This window comes from Pelophylax lessonae (assembly GCF_965119305.1).
Source record: "Pelophylax lessonae genome assembly, chromosome: 11".
NCBI classification, from domain to species: domain Eukaryota; kingdom Metazoa; phylum Chordata; class Amphibia; order Anura; family Ranidae; genus Pelophylax; species Pelophylax lessonae.
The window spans coordinates 76,000,881-76,024,393 of record NC_138778.1 but is presented as its reverse complement, the minus strand read 5'-3'; the positions used below and the strand labels follow the sequence as shown (position 1 = coordinate 76,024,393).

Below are 23,513 nucleotides of genomic sequence, written 5' to 3'. Positions count from 1 at the left end.
CATTAAAATGCCTTAAACTGGAAAGTTTAAGGTCAGTAATCACCACGCCCATCCATAATTAGGAAGACCCCAATCCTCACCCATTAGTCAGGAATAGCCGATACGCACCCCCTTCTTTAACCTAAATTATTCTTAAGTTAAAGCTAATAAATTTGGCCTTTCTTTCACAAAGGAGCCCAATAAAAAAGTTTTTTGAAAAAATAAAATAATTTATTTGAATAAAGGGAAACCTGTAGTAAAGTCCAGAGCCTGAGCTGGGGATGTTTGAAGAAGCTCTAGAGCAGCCTTTTTTAACCAGGGTGCCATCAGGTTTCTTCAGGGGTGCCTTGACAAAATGCCTAAAAATTGCCCAAAAATTGTATATAAGCCAGTGTATGGACCAAGCCTGCCATTTAGTTAAGCAGTCACAGGTTTTCATTGTGCACCATTACAACCTTGCAGCCACTGGTGTCCTAACATCCAGTGATGTCCTTGGTTGATAAGGAGGATGACAGGTGCCTACACAGCATCCTTGTTTGTCCCTTCCCTGCCCCTCTCCATCAGCACTGGGGTCACATTAGCTGAGTGGGGGAGAGGAGAAATGCTAGGAGTTCTGCATATGTGGCTATTGCTGCGTTATTTGAAATTATTCCTTTTATTTTTCTACATTTTAGAATGGGGTACCTCTATCTGCAGAATTTTAGAGGGTGCCTTGACTGACAAAAGGTTGAGAAACCCTGCTCTGGAGTCTGAGCTGGGGTTGTTGGAGCAGCTTTAGAGCCTGAGCTGTGGGTATTGGAGCAGCTCTGGAGCCTGAGCTGGGGAGCTTGAGCTGGGGGTATTGGAGCAGCTCTGGAGCCTGAGCTGGGGGTGTTGGAGCAGCTCTGGAGCCTGAGCTGGGGGTCTTGGAGCAGCTCTGGAGCCTGAGCTGGGGGTCTTGGAGCAGCTCTGGAGCCTGAGCTGGGGAGCTTGAGCTGGGGGTATTGGAGCAGCTCTGGAGCCTGAGCTGGGGAGCTTGGAGCAGCTCTGGAGCCTGAGCTGCGGGTGTTGGAGCAGCTCTGGAGCCTGAGCTGGGGGTGTTGGCGCAGCTCTGGAGCCTGAGCTGGGGGTGTTGGAGCAGCTCTGGAGCCTGAGCTGGGGATATTGGAGCAGCTCTGGAGCCTGAGCTGGGGAGCTTGAGCTGGGGGTATTGGAGCAGCTCTGGAGCCTGAGCTGGGGGTCTTGGAGCAGCTCTGGAGCCTGAGCTGGGGGTGTTGGAGCAGCTCAGGAGCCTGAGCTTGGGTTGTTGGAGCAGCTCTGGAGCCTGAGCTGGGGGTGTTGGAGCAGCTCTGGAGCCTGAGCTGGGGGTCTTGGAGCAGCTCTGGAGCCTGAGCTGGGGGTGTTGAAGCAGCTCTGGAGCCTGAGCTGGGGGTGTTGGAGCAGCTCTGGAGCCTGAGCTGGGGGTGTTGGAGCAGCTCTGGAGCCTGAGCTGGGGGTGTTGGAGCAGCTCTGGAGCCTGAGCTGGGGGTGTTGGAGCAGCTCTGGAGCCTGAGCTGGGGGTGTTGGAGCAGCTCTAGAGCCTGAGCTGGGGGTGTTGGAGCAGCTCTGGAGCCTGAGCTGGGGGTGTTGGAGCAGCTCTGGAGCCTGAGCTGGGGGTGTTGGAGCAGCTCTGGAGCCTGAGCTGGGGAGCTTGAGCTGGGGGTATTGGAGAAGCTCTGGAGCCTGAGCTTGGAGCAGCTCTGGAGCCTGAGCTGGGGGTGTTGGAGCAGCTCTGGAGCCTGAGCTGGGGAGCTTGAGCTGGGGGTATTGGAGCAGCTCTGGAGCCTGAGCTTGGAGCAGCTCTGGAGCCTGAGCTGGGGGTGTTGGAGCAGCTCTGGAGCCTGAGCTGGGGAGCTTGAGCTGGGGGTATTGGAGCAGCTCTGGAGCCTGAGCTTGGAGCAGCTCTGGAGCCTGAGCTGGGGGTGTTGGAGCAGCTCTGGAGCCTGAGCTGGGGGTGTTGGAGCAGCTCTGGAGCCTGAGCTGGGGGTGTTGGAGCAGCTCTTGAGCCTGAGCTGGGGGTGTTGGAGCAGCTCTTGAGCCTGAGCTGGGGGTGTTGGAGCAGCTCTTGAGCCTGAGCTGGGGGTGTTGGAGCAGCTCTGGAGCCTGAGCTGGGGGTGTTGGAGCAGCTCTGGACCCTGAGCTGGGGGTGTTGGAGCAGCTCTGGAGCCTGAGCTGGGGGTGTTGGAGCAGCTCTAGAACCTGAGCTGGGGGTGTTGGAGCAGCTCTAGAATCTGAGCTGGGGGTGTTGGAGCAGCTCTAGAACCGGAGCTGGGGGTGTTGGAGCAGCTCTATAGCCTGAGCTGGGGGTGTTGGAGCAGCTCTATAGCCTGAGCTGGGGGTGTTGGAGCAGCTCTAGAACCTGAGCTGGGGGTGTTGGAGCAGCTCTAGAACCTGAGCTGGGGGTGTTGGAGCAGCTCTAGAACCTGAGCTGGGGGTGTTGAAGCAGCTCTGAAGTCTGAGTTGGAGGGAGTTGCAGAGCAAGCCTGGAGCAGGAGCTCAACTTCTGAAGCCAGTGCGGATCCTACGCTGACAAATGCGAAGCAATGCCAACCCTACATTAGGGTCTACCTTTTTATTTTTTTAGAGAGAAAGCCCCAGTACAAAGTGGTATCAATAATTTTTATAATAATTGTTTCTTCTTCAATAAGGCACTCCTTTTCTTTCTATTGGTATACTGTTTTCCAGTTTGAATAGTACTGTGTGTGAATAGTGGGTCTAGTAACATGGCATCTTTTCAGGTGTACAGAAGAAATGAAGGCCAGCAGTGTGGAGGGCAGCCATTCCAAAGTACATTATAATGTGGAATTTACATTTGATACCGATGCACGAGTTGCAATTACTATCTATTACCAAGCAACTGAAGAGTTCCAAGGGGGAATTGCAAGGTAAATATTCGATGATTGAAGATACAGTGGAAACAAGAAGCACAGCTTATAAAGGAGTAATGTTTGGCAAGCTCTGTCTGGCTTCTTATCACTCTGATCACATTATTCTTGTAGCAGGAACATGGCACTGTTCATTTTAAAGTGGAATCAAACCTCCCCAAAATGTTTTTCAGTTGGGCCCCAGGAGCTTTTAGTCATAATATGCTAGTATGCACAGCCTATTTATTACATTTTTGGTAGACTTACCTGGCTAATGATCCTTTCCAGTGCTGCGCTGCCATTTTCTCTTGGTCTTCCATTGGATTTGGACACCTTGGCCGCCTGGTTGGCTGAGCTGTGATGACATCACGCCCATGCATGCACTGGGAATCACATTATCAGGGCACAGAACTGTTGGGCATTCATGGCTCAGTGTACACAAAACGAACAAGCAGGGAGCAGTGGAGACCAATAAAGTTGATATAACCTCACTAATTAAAATTTCCCCGTAAGCTGAACAAGAGAAATTACTTGATTCTGCAGTGCTGGGTATTATATTCTGACAGCTGGCACCTGCAGTGCCAAGAGTGACTGCATCTGATTGTATGCAGGCTGTTTGGTCAATAAGTTTTCACCCAGTTCCTTTGACAAAAGACTATTTCAAAATCAGCTTTTTTCAAGTCAGGTGGTGCTGACAGAGCCACCCATGGAACGAATATAAGCTGATTTAACAAACAAGAATCCGATGAATATTGATTGGTCTATGGCTAAAACATAATCCCTTGCCGTGGGGCTGCACCTGCACTGCAAAGGTTAATTGTTCATTTAGGTCTAAGGGGATACTTACTCGATGCTCTGCTCCCCCTCTGCTACACTGGTTCTTGCAGCTTCTTCTCCCCCCATTGCTCCAGTGGTCTAGCATCCTGACATAAAGACCAAAGCAGTGTCCTTAGCCCTGCATTGGACCTGATGACCACGAGGGTTATTCCATTGCTGGAGCAAGGGGGTGCTCTGTCTGCTGGGGGTGCGGAAGATTAGGTAAGTAAAACTGACAAATTGAGCTTTTGACTCTTGTCGTTCAGGCAAAGCCCCACCTAAATTTAACATTTTTACATTTTCCCGGAGTTGGGCTTTAATGTAGTTGCTTGCTGCCTGTTGCACATCAAAGACAACTTAGCAGTTTTCTTGTGCCACTTACAACAAAGATCAGAAGAAAAGGACCCTTTCACATGATCGGACCGATTAGGTCTGCCTGTCTGTTTTTCAGCCACCTATTCTCCTCCATGGAGAGGCGGATGTCATTGTAGATCTGTCATCTGATCTGACGAGATCCGCTTAAAACAGACGGATGGCGATACGTTCGCCATCCGTCCAGCGGGTCGGATCAGATACTGATCTGATCCTGTCCATTTTCATCTGATCTCCCTATAGAGGAGAGCGGGACTCTGACAGGTCGGTCTCTGCACAGTGAGCAGAGACATACAGGTCACCCGCCTGCTCAGCAGGGATCAACGGATTTTCCCCCGCTGAGCTAGCAGAGTCCGCCATCGGATCCACCCCATGTGAAAGGGGATCCTAGTACAGAGTTATTTTGTTATTTTATATCTCTGTGGTTATATATAGACCATGGTTATACATATATTTTTTTTTTTATTGTCTTGGCTCCTTTGTGCTGAAACAATTGTTAACAGTGTTATTTCTCCATCAGTTACATTCCTAAGGCCAGCAACCTGCAGTCAGAAACTGTGTACTTCAAGAAAGGTGTCAGCCAGCAATTTTGCCTTCCATCACATACTGTAGACCCATCTGAATGGCGGGAAGAAGAGGTAAGAGAGAGGCTTTGTTGCATTTGTATCATGTGTGTTTTTACATACATATATTTGTTCTTATTTTTAACCCTAGCATAAATTAAATGTCCTAGCTGGTCTTATAGCAAGGGTGGCATTAAAATAATATTTTTAATATAAAATATAAAGAATCCACCTTTAGTAACATGTTACATACATGTTTAAGGTGTATCATGTTACTAAATCACCTGCCACCATCTCGACCTGATCCCACAATGTGTGACAGCGGGTGGGGGATCTTCTCCCTGCACTCTCTGTTATGATTCAAAAACAGCTTGACTGTGCAGGGCTTCGCCCACACATCTATGACATTCATTCACAAAGTTCCTTGAATGAATGAACTACAACTACCGTCAGCCAATGCGACTGACAGCTTGTAGTTCTCAATGAACCACAAGGACGCTATTGAGTGTTCTCATAGTTCATCAATCTTTCTGCAACTGATTAACTTCCTGTCCATATTGGCAGTGGCGTCACTAGGGTTGGTGTCACCCGGTGCGGTAACTCACGGTGTCACCCCCCAACCCTCTTAATGTTTTTTTTTTTTTTTTTACTAATGTAACTCGTAAATCATAACTCCCATATAACAAATGTAATGGCAACAGTGACATGAACAACTAGGAAAATAAAATGACCTTTTAAATTACAATATCATATGAAAATAATAGAATTTAACATTAACACCTGTATACCCTGCTTTACTTTGTATACTACATCTATAACACCCATATACCCTCCTCTCATCTGTATACTACATCTATAACACCTGTATACCCTCCTCTACTCTGTATAGTACACAGAGATGTATAGTAACTAAGTAGAACTACTTCACTACTGTACTTAAGTACCGAAAGACGGTATCTTTACTTTCCTAGAGTAGAATTTTTTTCTCCTACTTCCACTTTTACTTCACTACATTTTTTCGATGATTTCAATACTTCTACTCCAATATTTTTTTTTTGTGCTGCATAGTTACTCGTTACAATTATAAAAATTACCACTGCCAGAACAGTAGATGGCAGGTTTATGAAGCTCAAAACGTGTATTATCAGCGCATACGAAAATAAATGCTACTGTATGTATAAATAAAAGCTGCATTTGAAATAATAAAAAACAATATGATGTTCAAACTTTTGACTTCTTTCTTTAATAACTACATAACACAGTACTTGTACTTTTACTTTCAGTACTTTGAGTAGCAATTTTTTTTCAAAACTACTGGTACTTTTACTTTCAGTACTTGAGTAGCAAATTTTTAAAAAAAACTACTTGCAATACTTAAGTACAAAAAATGTTGAATACTTTAGTACTTCTTCTCAAGTCACTTTTTGATTGAGCACTTCCACTTCTACTCCAGTATGGGTTTTCGAGTACTTTATACAACTCTGATACTACATCTGCAACACCCATATACCCTCATCTAATCTGTATACTACATCTATAACACTCATATGCCATCCTCTACTCTGTATACTACATCTGTAACACCCGTATACCCTCCTCTAATCTGTATATTTACATCTATAACACCCATATTGGAAACATTTGGAACAAATTTGGAAAGTTTCAAGGAGTGTGAATGTGAATACTTTTTCAAGGCACTGTACCTTCCAATTGTAGATGCATGCACTTTGACATCAACTGTAAACTAGAGACTTCTTTGAGCATTAGTCATTTAGCTGTTGGGCTGGCTTTGCTGGGCCAGCCAGTTCAGGGCAAATTAGCAATTTAAAATCGACACTACTTTTAGGTTATAATACTTGTATGGAATAATTAATTTCAAATAATTTGGCAATCTTTTTAAACACCTTGCCAGACTAATAAGTATCTACAACCTTCTTTCTGAAGGAATTGGAGTTGCTTTTGATTTTGGCATGATGACACTGTACATGCCAATAGCAAAAAGAACACCAGACCCTAGAAATCAGAGATGTAAATTGAACAGGTTCCACTTGTATACTCCCTTAAGCACACGGTATCCTAATTTACTGATGTTTACACTCAAGAACTTGCTGCATTAAAATGAAACCTTTTCTATTTTTGTTTTACTGCTCATGGTTACTCTGTGTGTAATGTCCCATAGACAACAATGCATCTCATTTCAGATCAGTCATTTTTTACTCCCGTGTTCAAGAGGCCGAAAAAGCTTCTAATCATTGGTACATAATCTAGAACGCCTCATTCTGATTTTGTGAATTTGAAGTGGTGGTAAATGTAGGGATGTGCTTATTTTCACCATGTGGCAAATTTGCATAGTTTATGAGAATGGTTACACTGTGTCAGTTTTATGAGTCATATCACGTTTTTCTGTAGACACTACCAATGAAGATCTTATGTTGGCTTGTTAAAATATGCTAAAAGTCAACAGTTTGATGGTGCTTGCTTACTTTTTTACTTAACTTTATGCTGCTAATAATATACAATCTCTGTTTGAGAAATACACATGTATATGATACTTTCCATTCAATGTCGACAGCAGATCTGTTGAAGTTTATACATCTGTAGAGGTCTGCATTAAAAGAGAACCTGTTGCTTTGCCCTACATAGGAAAAACACAGGGTCACTTTAACCAGTTGCCGACCCCCTGCCGCAGATATACTGCGGCAAGCTGGCTTGGCTGCGCGAATCGCCTTACGCGCGTCCCCACTGTCCCCGTGATGTTCTGATTCAGGTTCAGAACCGATCAGTCATCAGGTCCAGGCCAATGATTTTTGGCCTGGACCTGTTGATCGGTTCTGACCAATGGCAGAACATCCTATGCCCGTGTAATGTAAACACAGGCACGGGATATGATGTAATCTCCTCTCCTGGAGTCCTTTTCGGTTCTAGCGTGAGAGGAGAGAACATTTACGGTGAGTACAGGAGCAGCACACTGACACCAGTACAATTAGGCACACATTTAATCCCCTGATCACCCCCTAATTAACCATTTCAGTCCCTGTCATAGTGTACACTATATACAGTACAGATAAAATTCACTGATCACTGTATTAGTGTCACTTGTGACTTCAGATAGTGCAAGAGACAGTTAGTGGTAGTCCCAAAAAGGTTTAGGGTCCCCGGCATATATCCCCCAATAAAGATTTAACCCCCTGATCACCCCCATTAACCCTTTCATTCCCTGTCACAGTGTACACTAATTACAGTATACAGACAAATTACTGATCACTGTATTAGTGTCACTTGTGACTTCAGTTCGTTTGAGAGGCAGTTAGTGGTAGTTAGAGGCAGTCCCAGATAGGTTTAGGGTACCCGCCATATATCCCCCTAATAAAGATTTAACCCCCTAATCACCCCCGGTTAACCCCTTCATTGCCCTGTCCCAGTGTCACTATTATAGTGTACAGATCTTTTTCTGATCACTGTATTAGTGTCACAGATGACATCAGTTAGCGTCAATTCAGGACGGCGTCAGATTGCCTGCCACATATTTAGTAATACATTTTAACCCTTTGATTGCCAGTGACACACACACCCACACACACACACACACAATAAACACCTCCATTACTAGTATAGTGTCTGAACGGATCAATATCTTTGATCTGATCAGAACTATACTAGCGTCCCCAATAGTTTAGTGTTCCCAAAACGCAGCGTTAGTGGGATCAGCCCCAACACTCCCCCCGCAAGAAGTGCAGAATCAGCAGATTACTCTCACTTCCAATACACAGCGTTAGCAGAGTCAGTCTCTGCTAGCACTATTGGTTCAATTTTTTGGTAGCGGTTCAAACAGTCCTTAACAACCAGGTGCTTTTTTACCTGTGAGTCACACTAGGTATCTATAAATTTATTGGGCAAAATGTTCAAACGGAGATGTACTAGTGATGAGGCCTACATGATGCTGAGCAAGACAGATGAGAGCGATGGGGAAGCCTCGCTGTCACAGAATCAGGCTCAGTATTCAAACCTGTAAACAGCAGTGGCACCCTGACAGATAGCTCTGACGATGAAGTAGTGGTCCTTGCGGTGGTCAGGCGTACCCAACCCTGTTCCTCTATTGCTGAGGTGCAACAACCCCAGGGTTCTCGTATGCAGCAGTGTCGGTACTAGTGCCGCTCAACCTTCTGGTGAACTGGCAAGCACCAGATGCCTAGTACATCCTGGTCATAGTCAAACCAGCACTGCAGTAACACTTGGTGACGTGGCAAGTCCCATAAGTGCAGGTCAAGCCGGTGCGGTGGGTAGCACAAGTAGTGTCCCGCAGCCACCAATAATTCAATGACAGGCCCGTAGAGCTCCATAGTGTCCTTCCTGATGCGCTTGCAAATCCTAATTGGGAGCCCACCACTTCTGCAGGGCCTGTACCCCCCCCCCCCCCATAAGTGCAGTTCAAGCGGGTGCGGTGGCTAGCACAAGTAGTATTCCACAGCCACCAATAATTCAAAAACAGGCCCTTTCACTGGCCAACCCGGACTTCAGGTGGAGACAGCCAATCTTACTTCCCTTGATTTTTAGGAGCTGTTTTTCACGTAAGATCTTTACAGATCTATTATGGACCAAAGCAATTTATATGGCGATCAAGTCATTGCCACAAATCCAAATTTGACCTTTAGACAGATAATTTGCATGGAGATGTATCACTTTTTCTGAATTTAAAACTATTCTGGGCCTATCCTTCCTCATGGGCATTACTAAAAAGAGTGCGTTGCAGTCATATTGGTCCACTGATCCAATTCACCATATGCCTGTGTTCTCTGCTGCCATGGCCAGGACTCGATACAAGCAAATCTTGCGGTTCATGCACTTCAGTGACAATGAACTCTGTCGTCTTTGGGATGACTCTGGATATGACCGGCTCCATAAAATGCGGCCCCTCGTAAACCACTTTAACCAGAAGTTTCCAGCCTTGTATACGCCCCAATAAGCTGTCTGTGTTGAGGAATCCCTGATTAAATTTTCTGGTCGCCTTGCTTTCAAACAGTTTCTCCCCAGTGAGCGTGCCAGATATGGGGTCAAGATGTATAAGCTCTGTGACAGGGCAACAGACTATACATGTAGTTTCCGGGGTTTACGAGGGAAAAGATAGCAATGTGGAGCCCCCACCAGACTACATGGGGAGCAGTGGCAAGATTGTTTGGGAATTGGTGTCACCCTTATTCGAAAAGGAGTACCATTTATACGTGGACAACTTCTATACAAGTGTGCCACTTTTTAGACAACTTTTTGATTTTGGAATTGGCGCATGTAGCCTGCTTGAAGTCTGATAAATTGCTTGCAGTGAACTGGAGGGACACACGGAATGTTTTCGATTTGTCCTCCATTCACGCAGATACGACGGCAACTGGTGTTATTGAGGAGCCCCTCTGTGTCCATGAATACAACCTTAACATGGGAGGGGGTGGACTTCAATGATCAGATGATGGCTCCGTAATTAGTTGCCCATAAGGCCAGACGCTGGTACAAAAAAGTGTCTGTATACTTCTTTCAATTGGCTCTGCTGAACGCTCATGTGCTATACCTAGCGAAAGGAAGAAGCGGATCCTTCCTAAGATTCCAGGAAGAGATCATCTCGGCCTTTCTGTATCCAGGAGGTGCTGTGGCCCACATTCACAATCCAGATGCAGTGAGCTGGCTGCATGAGAGGCATTTTCCAGATGTCCTCTCTAGTACCCCTACCCAAAGAGCACTCCAAAGAAGATGTCGTGTCTGCAGAAAACGCGGATTTAGGCGTGACCCCGGCTATTTTTGTCCCTCCTGTCCTGGCCAACCTGGCCCTGCATCGGGGACTGTTTCTGTCGCTATCACACATTAGTAGAGTATAAGTATAGGGTACAGCACGGCACAGCCTAGGGTACACTTTTTCACACAGGGTCTCGAAAGATGTTGGCTATCGAATTTTGAGAGACCCTAGCCTGGAACAGTTGTTTTACAGTTACCAAAAAAGTGTAAAAAAAAAAAAAGCCAAAAACAGTTGTCATTTTATTGAGTTAATTTTCTGTTCTTGCTCTACTTTTCTACTCTTTCTACTTTTACTGTACTTCATAATATACTGTTATACTTTAATGTTTTATTGTTACTGTGTTTTAAGAGGTCTAATAGTGGGCATACCACACACTTCCTGGTATCCTTTTTTACAGCCAGCGGTCAGCTTTCATGTAAAAGAAATCCTAGCAGATAATTAGCCGCTAGACTGCTTTTACAAGCAGTGGGAAGGGACCCTTCCCTCAGGCCGCCTTCCACGGTTTTCTCTGGCTCTCCTGTCCCACTGGGTGACCCAAGACTGCAGCCGGTGGTTCCGTCAGCTGACCATAGAGCTGATTGGAGACCAGAATGGCTCCAATCATCTCTATGGTCTAAGATACCGGAAGCTTTAAAAAAATATATAATGCTTGGGGGTTCAAAGTAATTTTTTTCTAGTAAAAAAACTATAATTTTTTCATGTAGAAGAAAAAATGTCAGAAAAGGCTTGGTCTTCAAGTGGTTAGAAAAGTGGGTCATGTGTGGCATAAGCTTCTAATATTGGGCATAAAATGCCAGGAATAGTGTGAATAACCTTAGTAGGAAAGGTTACCTACAGCGCTTGCTTGATGATAAAACTATCAAATAAGGTGCATAGATATTAAGGTGCAAACAATGTAAATATGGTTCAAAACTAGATATTAGTGCTTAGAAGTAAAGTGCATAAATGTTTAGTGCAAAACAATGCAAATATGGTTCAAAGCAATTTCTATACCAGATAAATACAAAAATAAATACAGTTAAGTGTTGGATTATACCAGTTCAATATAATGTGCACACTGTAAATAAAATTATTTCATAAGTGCAAAAACTCAAGTTCATATAAAGTGCATGAGACGTATGAAAGTCTCATAAATGCTCCACACAGTTCATATATAGAGGTGACTTCTTGTGAGACTGTTCAAAAAACATATATCTGTGTGCAATACAAGAGATAAAGTGCAGGTGCTCTGTGCCAGGCTTCCCAATCAGATTTTGGTGTCACTCCTTATTCCACCTTGGCTAATAGTAAAAATGGCTCACTTACCGGAACAAATATTATTTGCCTTACCCATCCTGGCCACCAGGGCCAGGATGGGTCCCCCTCCGGGTAGGTACCTCCGCTTACTCCAATAGCAGCTATCGTGCCTCTTTTGCCCTCATCCAGCCAGGTATGTTAAAAGAAGGGAGAGATCCAGATAGTGCAGTATCGTTTAAAAAGGTTTTATTTGCACAGAAGTAAAGCCAAAAAGTTGTACGGTCAAAGACAGGTACAGTAAAAAACGCTGTCACCATCTAAAAAACAAAAAGAAAAAAACGCTGTCACATATGGAGCTGTGGAGTGAAGAGCGGTAACTACCGGTTTGCGTTCCAACTTACGCGTTTCGTCACTGCGTTGACGTCTTCAGAGGTGGAGCTACATGCATCACGGAGCTCTTTATACTGGAGTCACCGCCCTTCACTCCGCCCTGAATACCTAGGCCGGGAGGCGGTTCACGAGCGTGTCCCCGCAATGTTGTTAGACACCTCAGGAACTCCCATGCCTCCCACTTCCGCCCGGATTGACAGAGCCAATAATAACTTTACAGACACAATATTGCAATTTGATATATCTGTGGCTCAGACCCGATGACTCATAGGGTTCCACCGTTTTGTATAGTGTGTGCCAATATCCATTTTGCTGCATCAGTAAGATATATTCCTGGTGAAATATGGTACTGTATTTTTTGGAAAAAAAAAAAAGAAATATGGTACTGTATTAACCACTACCCGCCCGCCCTATTACAAAATGACGGCGGGAATGTGGTTGAGTTATCCTGACCGGACGTCATATGACGGCGGCAGGATAACACCGCTCTGGGCGCCCCCCGGGGGAGCGCAGAGCGGCAATCGGTGATGCGAGGTGTCAGTCTGACACCCTGCATCTCCGATCTCGGTAAAGAGCCTCTGACGGAGGCTCTTTACCATGTGATCAGCCGTGTCCAATCACGGCTGGTCACATAGTAAAACAGGAACAGCCGTTGATCTGCTTTCCTTAGTTCGTGCCTGACAGGCACGAGTAAAGGAGCGCCGATCGGTGGCTCCCCTGACAGGGGGGGGGGGGTCGGCACTGGTAATCAGATCATTGATTACCAGTGCAGACCCTCGGGGGGGGGGGGGGATGCCACTAGATCCACCAGGGATGCCCACTATGACCCCAGGGATGCCCACTATGACCCCAGGGATGGCAATAAGGGCTCAGGGAGCCCCCCATTGCCCTCCCCATCAGTGATGCCCACCAGTGTCCTCCCTATCAGTGCTGCCCACAAGTGCCCATCATTGCCATCCTTTAGTGTCACCCACCAGTGCCCATTATTGCCCACCAGTGCCGCCTATCAGTGCCCATTAGTGCCCATCAGTGCCGATCAGTGCCGCCCATCAGTGCCCACCAGTGCTGCCTATCAGTGCCCATTAGTGCCCGTCAGTGCCACCTATCAGTGCCCGTCAGTGCCGCCTATCAGTGCCCATCAATGCCGCCTATCAGTGCCCAGCAGTGCCGCCTATCAGTGCCCACCAATGCTGCATATCAGTGCTACCTATCAGTGCCACATATCAGTGCCTATCAGTGTCGCCTATCAGTGCCGCCTATTAGTGCCGCCTATTAGTGCCACCCCATCAGTGCCACCCCATCAGTGCCACCCCATCATTGCCTCCTCATCAGTGCCTGTCAGTGCAGTCTCATCAGTGCTCATCAGTGCAGGAAAAAACTTATTTATTTACAAAATTGTATAACATAAACAAAAAAACTTTTTTTTTTTTTTCAAACTTTTCTGTTTTTTTTTATTTGTTTAGCAAAAAGTAAAAATCGCATAGGTGATCAAATACCACCAAAAGAAAGCTCTATTTGTGGGGGGAAAATGATATAAATTTGGTGTAAGTACAGTGTTGCATGACCGCGCAATTGTCATTCAAAATGCAACAGCGCTAAAAGGGGAAAATTGGCCTGGGCGGGAAGGGAGGGAAGTGCCCTGTATTAAAGTGGTTAATAATGTCTGTAAAAATGTAATTCATAATAAATAAGCCCTGACCAGATACAATTTCTTAGCTCATAAAATGTTAAAAATGTAATACTATACTATAATTCATAAACTGAAATATACAAATATATATAAAAAAACTGATATATGTATAAAATATATATGAATAAATTCCTTGTTACATAAATAGGTCTATAAATTAATACATTCCTTATTACATAAATATGTCTTTTGGATGAAGTATAGGGTGAGTGCCAGGACAGGTCAGACACCCCCCAAATGACCCCTTTTTGAAAGTAGACACCCCAAGCTATTTGCTGAGAGGCTTGTTGAGTCCATAGAATATTTTATATTTTGCCACAAGTTTTGGGAAAATGTATTCCAAAATTAATGAAATTGTCACTAAATTAAATATTGCTCACACATGCCATGGGTATATGTGAAATGACACCCCAAAATACATTATGCTGCTTCTCCTGAGTACAGGGATACCACATGTGTGAGACTTTTTGGAAGCCTATGTACATTACCCTGAAAAATCAATCACCGCCTTCAAGTTTTCTAAGGGCATAAATTGCTTATTTTACTTCCTCACTACCTATCACAGTTTTGGAGGCCCTTAAATGTCAAGATAGCACAACCCCCCCCAAAATAACCCCATTTTGTAAAGTAGACACTTCAAGCTATTTGCTGAGAGGCATGTTGAGTCCATGGAATATTTTATATTTTGCCACAAGTATTGGGAAAATGACAATTTTTTTTTTTTTTACATAAAGTTGTCAATTAAATGATATATGGCTCAAAGATGCCATGGCTATATGTGAAATGACACCCCAAAATATATTCTGCTGCTTCTCCTGAGTATGGGGATACCACATGTGTGAGACTTTTTGGCAGTCTAGCCATGTACAGGACCCTGAAAACCAATCACCGCCTTCAGGCTTTCTAAGGGCGGAAATTGTTGATTTCACTCCTCACTACCTATTACAGTTTCGGAGGCCATTAAAAGCCAAGATGACCCCTTTTCAAGAAAGTAGAAACCCCAAGGTATTTGCTAAGAGGCATATTGAGTATTTTGCAGCTCTCATTTGTTTTTTTCAAATATCAAAACTTTGTGACAAAAATCAAGATCTGCAAAATACTCAAAGCCTCTCAGCAAATAGCTTAGGGTGTCTACTTTCTGAAAAGAATTCTGTTCATTTGGGGGGGTTTTGTGCTATCTTGGCATTTCATGGCCTCCAAAACTGTGATAGATAATGAGGAGTGAAACCAACAATTTGGCATGTATGAGCAATATATCATTTCAACAACTTTGTGCAAATGTTTTTCTTTTTTTGTCATTTTTCAAACACCTGTGACAAAAAAAAAAAAAAAATTTAATGGGCTCAACATGCCTCTCAGAAAATTCCTTGCGGTGTCTATTTTCCATAAAGGGGTAATTTGGGGGAATTTTGTACTGCCATGCCATTTTAGCACTTCAAGAAATGAGGTAGACGCTGTAAGTTTTGCGCAAACCAATAAATATACGCCTTTTGGGGTTTTTTTTTATCAAAGACATTTAGCTAAATACATTTTGGCCTAAATGTATGACAAAAATTGGGTTTATTGGATATTTTTTATAAGAAAAAGTATAACATTTTTTTTTCCCAAAATTTTCGGTCTTTTTTTTGGTCTTTTTTCGTTTATATCGCAAAAACGGCAGAGGTGATCAAATACCACCAAAAGAAAGCTCTTTCTTTCAACTTTCAGCATTGCATGACCGCCCAATTGTCCGTTAACGTCACGCAGTGCCAAATTGCAAAAAATGGCCTGGTCTAGAAGTGGTTAAAGTATTTTTCACTTTCAAAAGATTTTTATTTGTAATATAATGGAACAGATACAAAACAAGCATTATTAACCATGCACTAGAAGCAAATATTTGACAAATTGAAACATACTAAACAGAATACATACAACTCTCGAAAACTTCAAAGTGTAAGTAAGCAAGTGGCCTTCACATGTTCCACAATGCAAAAGGCGCAGAGGAAAAGTTATGCGCCGTGAAATGGAGATCCGGAGAGGCCCGCCCAATCCCAAGGAGACCCCTACTGGGGGCTAAGACTGTCCCCTCAGGAGAGATAGGGCAACCCCGGCTCCCCCATAACTCAGCTCTGGCAAACCAAGTTGAGGTATTAATGATTTACCCATATAAAAGAGAGCCGTAAAGTTATACATTTAGATCAAAATGCTATTGAGTAATATGCAACCCTACGAGTCGAGAAGGCTTCCAATACCGTGAAGGTAGGGAGCAACTAGCATCTCAAAAACTTCACAACAAGCATGGTATGCTTAAGAGAAAATTGTGTGGAGAAGAGAAAGAGAAGAGACAAAAGGTGGGAAAGGAATAGAAAGGAGAGTTAAAGAGGCTATTAAAAGAGAGAACAGAGGAAGGATAAGACCATGATAAAGAGGGTGCGATACTAGCACAGAGGAATGAGGTCTTAGAGAGAAAAAGTGATAGGAAGGAGTTTTCCTGACAGGTCCCTAAGAACAAGAAGGATCAAACTAGTGCTGCAGAGCATGCAATGGGGTTTTAGTGAACTCAGCCCATGGTTCCCACACCACTTCAAAGATATGGTGAGTATCCAGGAGTTTGCTAGCTAACAATTCTTGCAACGTAATCCAGGAAATTTTTCTTTTAGCACACAGTATGGAAACTGAAGGTCGCTTCCAATCGCTGGCTATGGTCATTTTGGCTCCCAGAAGAATGAAGTGAATGAGACATTTTTGAAATTTGGATGCGCCCGGAGTAGGCATGTTAAGCAGAGCAATCTACGGTGACTGCACAATAGATAGACCCATGACTTTCCGGATGATATTGAATACTTTATTCCAGAAGCCCCGTATTTTGGGGCAGTCCCACCACATTTGAACGACAGAGCCCAGGAGGGAGAAACCCCTAAAACAGAGCGGGGAAGAAGCCGGGTAGAATTTATGAATTCTCTCAGGCACCATATACCATCTAGTGAGGACTTTGACACTTGCCTCAATAAGGGAGACATTCAGTACACCTTTATAAGCCGCAGTCATGGCAGAGGACCACGACTGTTCCCCCCCACTCCTGCGAGAGGTCACCCTCCCATGCTCTGGCATAACTAGGTTTCTGACGGTTATCGGCAAGTGACCCGTAGATCGCAGAGATGCCACCCCTCTGCTCCATGACATTACCACACCACGCCTCATATGGTGTTACCCCAGGAGAAGTGACATTGGATTTCCAGATGGAAGAAAGGAAATGGGAAATTTGTTGAAAGCGGAATAGTTCAGTAGCTGGCATTTTGAGTTTAGATTTGCAGTACGAAAGGGAGATCGGGGCCGATCCTGTAAAGAAGTGCCCTATTCTATACAACCCCTTATCTAGCCACCATTTAAACGAGGTAGTATTCCGGCCCAGAGGGAAATTGGGGTTTTGGAACAAGAGAGCCAGAGGTCGTATGGGGGAGGTGATTTCAGGTTTACCCCGGAGCCTGTCCCAGAGAGAGAACGAGTGTGAGAGAGTAGGTGCTAGAATTGCTGGACGATACTTTGCTTGACACCACATCAGGTAGTCTATCGTATTGAGAGGGACCGCTTGGCGTTCCATATTGACCCAGTCAGGTTTTACCCCACGAGAATATATGACTGATATCTGCGCCAACTGTGCTGCTTGGTAATACCACCGCAGGTTAGGAAGTCCTAGCCCTCCCTGTGATCTAGTTCTGAATAATATATCCTTAGAAAATCTGTAGCCTTTTGAGCCCCAAACAAACTTGAGGATTCGAGACTGGAACTTGCGAAGATGAGTGCTATTGACGGGAATAGGAAGTGATCTAAAGTAATACAGGATACGGGGTAAAAGGGTCATTCTGACCGCATGTACCCTACCCTATCCAAGAGACAGGTAAGTGTGACCAGGTTTGGAGGTCCGATTCTAGTTTAGAGTAGAGTGGGAGATAGTTAGCCTTATATAGTTGGTCTGTTTTCTTCGTTAGGGTGACCCCCCAAGTAAGGTATAGACTGTTCGCTCCATGCGAATGAAAAATTATCTTTCAGGTTAGCTATCACTGGGGGGGGGGGGGGGGTCATGTTTATGTTCAGAGCCATTGATTTGGCCATATTCACTTTTAGTCCGGAAATAGTTCCGAACGTTGTTAAAAGCCTACACACATTGGGAAGGGAAGTCAGCGGGGACGTGATAAATAAGAGTAAATCATCTGCGAACAAGGCGCATTTGTGAGTGCCCTGGGCGCAGTGAACTCCATGAATGTTAGTGTCATTTCTGATAGCTACGGCTAGTGTTTCAATTGCAATCGCAAACAGGAGGGGGGAGAGGGGACAGCCCTCCTTGATATCTGGAAAGATTCTGAGTAACAGCCTTGGAATCTGACTTTTTGTCAGGGTTGGAGTATAACGCTTTCAAGATATTAACAAACCGTGTTCCAAAACCCCAAGTATCTCATATATAGAACAAGTATGACCAAGAAATAGTCAAAGGCTTTCTGTAGATCGATAGAAAGGAGAATACCCTCCTGGGGCGGGCCCCCGTCCCATCCTGATTGCAACAATGAGATAACCTCAATAGCGCGTCTAATTTGATTGGGTCCTTGCCTGCCCAGGATAAATCCTACCTGGTCTGGTTAAAGTATTTTTAAAGGCTGAAGGTTTTTTTTTTAACCTTAAAGGAGTTGTAAAGTTAGAAGGTTTTTTCACCCTAATGCATTCTAAGCATTAAGATAAAAAGCCTTCTGTGTGTAGCAGCATCCCCCAATATTTACCTGAGCTCAATCTCGCTCCAGCAATGTCCCTCGGCCGCTCTGGACTCTCCCTCCTTATTGGCTGAGACACAGCAGCGGCGCTATTGGCTCCCGCTGCTGTCATTCAAAGTCAGCTAGCCAATCAGAGAAAGAAGCGCGGCCAATCAGCAGCTCCGTGTCTGAATGGAAGCAAGCTGCTTGCTGTGGGGGCACTGGACAGGGGGGAGGAGCCAGGAGCAGCAAAGAGGGACCCGAGAAGAGGAGGATCCGGGGGACTCTGTGCAAAACCAACTGCACAGAGCAGGTAAGTATAACATGTTGGTATTTAAAAAAAAAAAAAAAAAAACACAAGACTTTACAATCACTTGTGAGGAGGGAAGGTGGGTGGGGCCCAGATGTGCTCTGTGTGTATATGGACACACATATCTGGCTTGGTAGTGAGCCAGCACAAGTGCCCCCATAGTAAGCAGCTTGCTTTGGTGGGCACTCGGGGGGGGGGGGGGGAAGAGGAGGGTCAGGGCTGCGAAAAACCATTGCACAGAGTAAGTATAACATGCTTGTTAGTAACTTTAAAAATAGGGGGGGGGGGTTTGCAATCACTTTAAAGCAGAAGTAAACCCACTGATTTAACTGTTTCAAAAAACGGCACATACTGGGAATGGAACTGTCACATTGGATGTGCTTTCAACCAAGCTTTCAAACCATCCAATAGCTGGTGTCATAACTGATCACATGTGCAGCATCATGGCAGTTGAAGATTAAACAGAGGCCAAGATGGCAGCTTCCTTGGCTGAAAACAATAGGAGGGTTTACTTCCACTTTAGGCCTGGGTTCACACTTTTGCAATGCGGAAACCAGCGCTATTCCAGTGCAGGTTCCTGCATCGCATCGCCCTCGCAGGCAGTTCACACTGCCCTCTGCGAACCACTGCAGGTGTAAATACAAAGGTAAATGACACCCTCAGTTCGGTTCGCAGATCACAGTGCGAACTGTAAGTTCGGACAGAAATCGGATCGCATGGGTGTGAACACACCCATGCAATCCGATTCCAGTGTGGAAAAATAAAGGTTCCTGCAGCATTTTCACGTGAATGCAATGCGAGTTCAGCTAAACAAACTGTATGGCTGAATTTGCATCGCACAGACATCGCATGTAATCTATACAGCAGTGCGGTGTGAATCACATGCAATGTCTGTGTTCACAATAGTGTGAACCCAGGCTAAAGCTAGCTATGGAAAGAAGTGTTTTGAATGCAAATGTTTGGACTAGCTGTAAAAATCCTGAAGGCAGGAATGATTGTGACACAGAGCCTCAGAAGACAGGTTCCTTGGTCAGAGTAGACTTTACTATTTATATCTAAACGTATATCTGAGATTAGGTGACATTGCACTGTACTGCCCAGTAGGCAGCGATTCACTGAATAGAGGCTTTGCATGTCAAGTGAATAGGAGATCAGCTGAGGTCTTTCTTTCTAAATGATCACAGATTCCTGAGCGTAGGGCTAGCTCTAGGCTACCAATAGACTGGCAGATCTCCCAGGCTACCAAGGACATGAGCATGCATATCAAGTAGTTGGGAGAAGAAGCTGGCAGTAGGAGGTCAGTTTGCCTTTTAATTCCATGTGCTATGTAAAATGACTTGCCAATCAAAAAGTTTTATAGTGCGTATTGTACTGATAGGATAATATTTCAGCGTTAAAGCCGCAAATGTACAAAATCACTATATAACCAGGCTGTATTAAATGTATTTAAATAAGATTAATATACTAGGTACCTGAATCTGCCTTCCACTATGCAGCAGGACTGGGATAGGAAAAGGCAGTTGTGGAAGTTATCCAGGAGCTACTGCATTGCATAGTGTTGACAGTATAACACTGAAACCTTGCTAAAGGGAGGAGCGCTCGGAGTGATGACCTTTCGGTGTGTGCTATGAGCAGAACTTCACTCTCTCTCAATCCACGTTGACTATTTTTAACCATAATGCTGTTAGCATTAGTAAATAGATAGGAAAGTTTATAATACTTTTTTTTTTTTTCACATTTCTTCAGCTACTTTCTGGTTTCCAGGTCTGGGTAAATGATGTCATACATCCCAAGAGTCTTCAGGAGGAGAGAAGGGGTTTTCTCAGCTAAGCACATCCTCCTGCCAGCATGCCTGAGCTAAGGGCAGATGGATTCTATGAAGTAAATGCTACATGAATCCTCTGCCACTACTCAAGATAGCTGTGGCTAGAAATGCTAGGGGCTTTGCTTTGAATATGAAAAATGAATTACCCAGTTCTGGACCGGAAGGATGTGCCCCGTTAATAACCAAGCCATTTTTTGCAATTCGGCATTGCATTATTTTAACGGAAACTTGCACAGTCATGCGACGCTGTACCAAAATAAAATTAGTTTTTTTTTCCCCCACAAATAGAGCTTTGTTTTGGTGGTATTTGATCACCTGTGCGATTTTTTTTTTTTTTTTTTTTTTTTTTTTTTTTTTTTTTTTTTTTTGCGCTATAAACAAAAAAAGAGCAACAATTCTGGAAAAAAAACCCCAAAAAAAAACATTTTTGATTCTCCTATATAAACATTTCCAAAAATCTGTATAGAAAAGAAGGGAAGTGATTGGCGCTGCCAGTAAGGGGTTTATCAAAAAATGTGTGTTAGGGCCCTTTCACACGGGCTCCATATGTCCGCAAATCATCCTATTTTTTTGCGGATGATTTACGGACATAATGTAAGTCAATGGCATTGCGGATGTCAGCGGAATACCATCCGCTGACATCCGATTTTCTTCCTTTCAGTTCTGTTCCATTTTTTGGAACGGAACAGAACCCTATTTTTCCTCCGTTCAAAAAACGGAAAGGAAGCAAAATCGGATGTCAGCGGTGTCATCCGCTGACATCTGCAATGCCCATAGACTTACATTATGTCCGTATATCATCTGCAAACGGATGGGATGATATGCGGACATACGGAGCGGATGACACACGTGTCATCCGCTCCGTGAAAAAAAATAAAGTGCCGGAGCGGATCGCAATGCGGTCCGCTCCGCGTGAAAGAGCCCTAATAAAGTGTCAAAGGTTACTATTCAATGCTCTGTAACCAGTCTGATGTGCAGACTGAACTCACACTGATGTGAGATAAAAAGAGAGATAGGTGGCCTGTGCAATATATATATATATATATATATATATATAAATAGGTATCACGTCACTTAAAATTTATGTCCTATACAACATAAATCAGTAGTGCATATCATATACATTAAAACATAAATTCATGTGCAATAAAGTGCCACGTGATAAATATATGAATAGATATGTGAAACACAAGAAAAAATAAAAATAATAAATAACCAAGAATGGTATAAAGGTGCTGAGTGCTGGTGAGAAATTGATCTACCAGATCAATTAGAAAAAAGCATATATAGATAAATAAAGTTAGGCCTCTTTCACACGGTCCGCCTCCGTAGGCAGATCCGTGTTGCTCAGCGGGGATCGATCCGCGATCCCCGCTGAGCTGGCGGATGACAGCTCCGTCTCCGCTTGCAGTGCGGAGAGGGAGGTGTCTCACCCCCGCTGCCCTCTACGGGGGATCGGATGAGAGCGGACCGCCTGTCCGCTCTCATCCTTTCCGATCCGATCACTGAACGGATGGAAAAATATGGTTTCCATCCGTCCAGATTTCACGGACAGGATCGGACACGGATGGCAGCGGGTGTCAGCGGAGGTGTCTCCGCTGACATCCGCTGCCCCATAGAGCTGCATGGAGGATCCGATCAGATCCGCCTAAAAAACTGACAGGCGGATCTGATCGGATTGCCCGTGTGAAAGGGCCCTAAGACAAATCGAACCACCTACAGTGCAGAAACTTCACACAATCATGTGTGATAAAACCGTAGTGATGTAAATTATCAATTGATTGAAAAGGTCATTGAGAAAAATTTTATATATAACCGCAAATAGATTATAATACAAACAAAATGCAAGATCAAATAGGTGCAATAAGGCCAAAAGATATTAAAAATGTCTAAAACTAGAATTGAGGATGCTATAAAAATGCAGGAAAAAATTGTACAAAAATAAGAATATATATATATATATAATGTGCAGAAAGTCCCAAGCAATATAAATAAGTGCAAAGTCCACCAATTTGTTAAGGTGCTCTTTTTTGAGGTGACACAGAGTGGATGTATAGGTGAGGGATCAAGTGCTCCCCTTCCAGTAGGTCCCGCGCTTACCTGAGCTAGGTCCCATACAGCAGGGGTCTGGTCCCTGTTCCTCTTTAAATAATTCCACCTGCCCTGGTCACTCTCCAAAGAAGTTGTAAAGGGCTTAAACCGGCATCAGTACTCCAAGGGTAATTTCAAGGACAATTCCAGGACATGTGTGGGAAAAAAAGCCTCTTATAGTGAAGGATCGTTTTCCAAAAATCCTTTATTTATTATCACAAAACAGGTACTGACATTAGTAGAGTCAAACAAGCGTGTCCGTCTGGCTTAGGAACCGCAACTTCCTCTCTCGCGGTATGTATCCGGTGACCTGTTCTGGGCAGCGGCCATTTTCTAAGTGCTTTTCCTCCATTAACTTCTATCAGGTACCATTTTTTTGTGGCTCAGGGCTGGCTTTTGCCTCTAGGGGTGTGAGGTCACTTCCTCCTTTCACATCAGCCTTCTCAGCAGCGTGGCAAGTATAGGGACACTGCGGGGGGATTTTACTGTTTTTCTCTGGCTATATTCTGCTAGCACTCTTTTTCAGTGTGGCTTTAGTTAAGGGAAGGGTCTCCACCTGTAGTGCAGTTTGCAATAGGGGTCCGCGGGAACCGCCGTTTTAAAGGGCCAGTGTCATTATTTTTGCACTTTGCTAATATGGAGTCCCAGGATGGCAAATTCCCCACAGACCTAGTTGGTGGTTCAGGTACTCCTGATTCCACTTCCTTAGCCTCTTTATCTGCTGCACTTGCGACTTTAAGCGTCAAAAGTTGATCTGCTGATGTCTGACCGAGTTACAACAAACGGCCTATGCCCTCTCCATCTTCTGACTCAGAGCCTGAATTGATTGCCACAGATGACGTCCCCGTCCTCTTAGTCG

The 23,513-nt window shown here is 44.4% G+C and overlaps 1 protein-coding gene across 2 annotated transcripts in view; it reads left to right on the top strand.

Moving 5' to 3' along the window:
* RNF157 (ring finger protein 157) overlaps nt 1–23,513 on the top strand; it is a 225,198-nt gene that overhangs the window by 99,520 nt on the left and 102,165 nt on the right. For both annotated transcript variants that reach the window (XM_082272519.1, XM_082272520.1), the window contains exons 5-6: nt 2,736–2,882; nt 4,570–4,687. In XM_082272519.1, coding sequence (XP_082128645.1) covers nt 2,736–2,882; nt 4,570–4,687 — 265 coding nt within the window. The remainder of the gene's footprint in view (nt 1–2,735; nt 2,883–4,569; nt 4,688–23,513) is intronic.